The sequence below is a fragment of the Entamoeba dispar genome, genomic scaffold (assembly GCF_000209125.1).
Source record: "Entamoeba dispar SAW760 scf_1105229458421 genomic scaffold, whole genome shotgun sequence".
Taxonomy (NCBI): Eukaryota; Evosea; order Mastigamoebida; family Endamoebidae; genus Entamoeba; species Entamoeba dispar.
Genome location: NW_001853184.1, coordinates 17,077 through 21,053, shown reverse-complemented (window position 1 = coordinate 21,053; position 3,977 = coordinate 17,077). Strand labels below are relative to the sequence as shown.

The following is a 3,977-nucleotide window of genomic DNA, read 5'->3' as shown; positions in this document are numbered from 1 at the left end:
ATTGATATTATATGACTCTATTCATACAATAAAAGTAATTAATTTCTATTACATATCCATTTATTATAAATAATATCTGATTATTAATTGATAAAATACTTCAACACTTGATTCAGAAATGGAAAATAATAAAAGAATCATTTAGAAATTATCAAAATGAATGATATTAATTATTATTATAAATATATTATTAAATATTCAAAATGGATATCAGAATGTGTTATTATGAGACTAAAGATTATAGAATAATGAATACAATAAGAATTAATATAATTGAAATGATTTTATTATACAATATCTATACAATAATTAGAACAATAAATTATTTCAAATAAATAATAAATTAAATCTTGATTCAATTAATTTAATGATATAATATTATTTATCATTTAAAATATTGTAAATATAATAATAAAAACATTATTTTGAATATTATTTTATCTATGTTTTATGTTATTATTTAAATACAAATGAGTATTTGTATTCTTATGATTGATAAACAAGAGTTAAATCAATTTATTAGTTTATTATCATATTATCTTGGTAATGTATTCAATAATTATTACTATTTCTCTTCTTTTATTCTTTTCTTTGAATTTCTTGAATATGACTCTATTAAAAAATAAACAAGAGTATTCTATATTAAAGATGAATTAACAATATTCAAGTCACACAATAGAATTATTGACAGTTATTATTCTTTAATTATTACTTCTTTCATCAACCAAATAACTTCTTTTGGTGTTTCTTTTTGATTTTTGCTAATCTCTTTGATTTTTATTGAAAATACAACAAAGAATACAATAGTCAATACAATCATTCCAATCAAAACAATGATGTTAAGAAATGTGAAGTTGAGTGATGGAGTTGATACGATCTCTACAATGTCATGAATCACAGTTCCAAAGTATGTATGAATAATCATCAGAGGAATTATACCAATCAATGTAGAAATGAAGAAATGAGATGGGTCAACAAATGGGGAGAGAATATAATTTGAAATAGTGAAAGGGATAATTGGACACATTCTGTATAAACAAAGTAAATATGTAGAATCATCATTTAATAACGAAATGAACTGATCAGTCTTAGGATGAGATTTGAGATAATCAATTACATATCGTTTTGCAATATATCTTCCAATAAAATAAGGAATAATACTACCTATAAATCGTGAAATAATGTTTAATACTAATCCTTTTGAATATCCAAAAACAAATCCACCTGTTAATGTTAAGAATGTAATTGGTAAAACTATGAGTTAATGAATGATAAATGATTTTGAATGAAATGAATCAGAACAAACAAATAATTAATCCAATTAAATTCAAAATAACAAATACAATCATTGATAAATATGAATCTTTAATTGAATCAAGATAAACAACACATTCCATCATTATTTCTTTCAATGGGTTTCTAGGTAGATTCATTAGAACTGAAATAAATAACAACAATGTTGGAATACAAAGAATGATTATTCTTCTTTTAATTTCATTCAACCTATTTTCTTCGAATCTCATTTATTTCTTTTTCTTTTCTTCTTTCTTTTATCTTATTCATTATATAAATCAATGAATCAAAATAAAATAAATAGAAATGTCCTTTCATTTAATTTATGGTATCATCAATGTTTAACAGATTGTATTATCAATTATACAATTTATAAAAATGATTAAATTAATGAAATATATAATTTTCAACAATGAATTATTATCACTTATTTTGTATATCTAAGTTAGAGTATTCATTTTTATGTTGGTTATTAATTTATTCATAATCTTGTTTGTTTTTTATTATTAATGAATTAATTAAATCATAAGAAAAAATGAATCAAAGACAAAGAAAGATCAATAAAATAAGTATTCAATAAATATAATCAAATCAATAAGATGATGAATATTTTGATAAAAGATTAATAATAAAATATCGTCAATTTAATAAAAAAATAACTTAAAATAAAAATTTAATTTCAATTAATAACTTATTACTTTAATATTGTCTGTTCTTATTTTAACATTCTATTTATTTATACTATTATTTCTTTATTTATTCATATTTTCTCTTTATTTATTATTTTATTATTATTTATAATTTGTAATGAATAAAACAAATGTAGTTGTTTATTAATTATATCAATACACTCTCTTATATTTATTATTCAATATTTTATTTCCTTAGTTTCTATGATGATAGTTAATATTCCTGTTTCTAGTTATATTCTTCTGAATGTATTCTTTCAATTATATGATATTTCCGTATGATTTGTACATTATTTAATCTTCAGTGTTTTGTTGAATTTTCTATTCTTCTTTCATTTCATTGACTTGTTCCATTAGGAATAAAAATGATTATTCTTTCATTTTCTCCTTTCTTTTCTACTTCTTTCTTAATATTGTTGAATATCATTGATAATTTACTTTCTGGTTTAATCATCATTTCTACTCCTTTAATATTTTCTTTTCTAATTTTCACATTCTTCTTATCATTGGAAATGATTTCTTCAATTATTTTCTTTTCTTCTTCTTTTAAATATTTCATTCTATCAATTCTTTCATATTCATTTCCATCATACAAATACACATTCATTTCATCATATTCAATATCAATTATCATTGTTATCATTTGTATTTCATCTTTTATTTATTTTAAAGTTATTTTTGGACGTCATGAAATTATCATTCCATATGAATAGAGTATTACATAAATTAAAAATAATTTCCCATATTTGTTTATCCAAAATGAAAAATGTCTTTGACACCTTTATTTTATATGCTCAAAGTCTTAACAAATGAAATGTAAATATTAACTAATGTTAAAATGAATTATTAAGTTATTGCAATTAAGCCCATTTAAAATGAGTTTAGAAACGACTCATTCATTTGACGTTCTGACTCTCACAACTCCAACACAAAACAATGAACTATCAAAATAACATACCACCATTTCTTATTGATAATTTTTATTTTTTTTTTTTTCATAAAATCCCGTTTATTTTCATATGATTTCAGCTCTTCTTTATGAGTTCTTTGTAATTAAGAGGTTATAAAATATTAAGAAAGATTATTGAAAAAATATTTATTAAAAAGAATTAACAAAAATACTTTCTTTGATTGTAAGTTAATCTTTAAGGATTATTGAACTTAAAAGAATATTTTTCATTCTTCTGATGTTTGCAGTCATTCTGTTAGGACTGTGTGCAAATGCCATCACATTTGATCAATGGCAATCTAAATACAAATTTAAATTCTCTCCTGTGGAAAGACTAAGAAGAAAAGCAATATTTACAAGTAATTTCAAATATGTTAAGGAATTTAATAAAAATCATGACTTTGAACTCTCTGTTGAAGGCCCATATGCTGCTTTAACTAGTGAGGAATATCAAGCACTTTTAAATAAACAAATTATTGGAAATGAAAATAAAAATATTGAAGTTATCAATTTAAAAAGTAATAAACAAGTTCCTGCTTCTGTTGATTGGAGGGCTGAAGGAAAAGTTACTCCAATTAAAGACCAAGGAAGTTGTGGAACATGTTTTACTTTTGGTGCTGTTGCAGCAATTGAATCACGATTACTGATAAGTGGAACAACTGGATATACTGCACAAACCCTTGATCTTTCTGAACAACAAATTCTTGATTGTGCTATTCTTGCTAATGGATGTAATGGAGGAACTCTTCAAGCATCTTATAATTATGTAAAATCAAATGGACTTATGGAAGAAAAGGATAATCCTTATACTGGCAAAGATGGAAAATGTTTATATGACAAGACAAAAGTAAAAGTTTCTATTGAAGGACTTCGAACTGCTGACATTAGTGATACTGCTCTTACTGCTGCGATTGCTGATGCTCCTGTTGGTGTTTGTATTGATGCTAGTCAAACATCTTTCCAATTATATAAGTCAGGAGTTTATGATGAACCAAAATGCAAGAAAATAATGAACCATTGTGTTGCTGCTGTTGGATATGGATCTC

The 3,977-nt window shown here is 22.9% G+C and overlaps 2 protein-coding genes across 2 annotated transcripts in view, besides 8 other annotated features; one reads left to right on the top strand and one right to left on the bottom strand.

The window, feature by feature from the left end:
- Positions 1-163: 163 nt before the first annotated feature.
- Positions 164-199: a sequence feature (AT_rich).
- Positions 200-262: 63 nt separating this feature from the next.
- Positions 263-467: a sequence feature (AT_rich).
- A 227-nt stretch (positions 468-694) lies between these two features.
- EDI_310920 (uncharacterized protein) lies at positions 695-1,523 on the bottom strand (the record flags this gene model as incomplete). Its single annotated transcript, XM_001734613.1, has 2 exons — positions 695-1,254; positions 1,307-1,523. The coding sequence occupies 2 exons, from the start codon at positions 1,521-1,523 to the stop codon at positions 695-697; spliced, it is 777 nt and encodes a 258-aa protein (XP_001734665.1).
- Positions 1,524-1,652: 129 nt separating this feature from the next.
- Positions 1,653-1,700: a sequence feature (AT_rich).
- An 89-nt stretch (positions 1,701-1,789) lies between these two features.
- Positions 1,790-1,817: a sequence feature (AT_rich).
- Positions 1,818-1,898: 81 nt separating this feature from the next.
- Positions 1,899-2,000: a sequence feature (AT_rich).
- Positions 2,001-2,022: 22 nt separating this feature from the next.
- Positions 2,023-2,092: a microsatellite.
- An 863-nt stretch (positions 2,093-2,955) lies between these two features.
- Positions 2,956-2,986: a sequence feature (AT_rich).
- Positions 2,987-3,043: 57 nt separating this feature from the next.
- Positions 3,044-3,103: a sequence feature (AT_rich).
- Positions 3,104-3,169: 66 nt separating this feature from the next.
- EDI_310810 (cysteine proteinase 2 precursor, putative) overlaps positions 3,170-3,977 on the top strand; it is a gene marked incomplete at both ends in the record, with an annotated part of 918 nt that continues 110 nt past the window's right edge. The window contains one exon of the mRNA XM_001733208.1: positions 3,170-3,977. This exon is cut by the window's right edge and continues 110 nt beyond it. Within this exon, the coding sequence (XP_001733260.1) occupies positions 3,170-3,977 (808 nt within the window).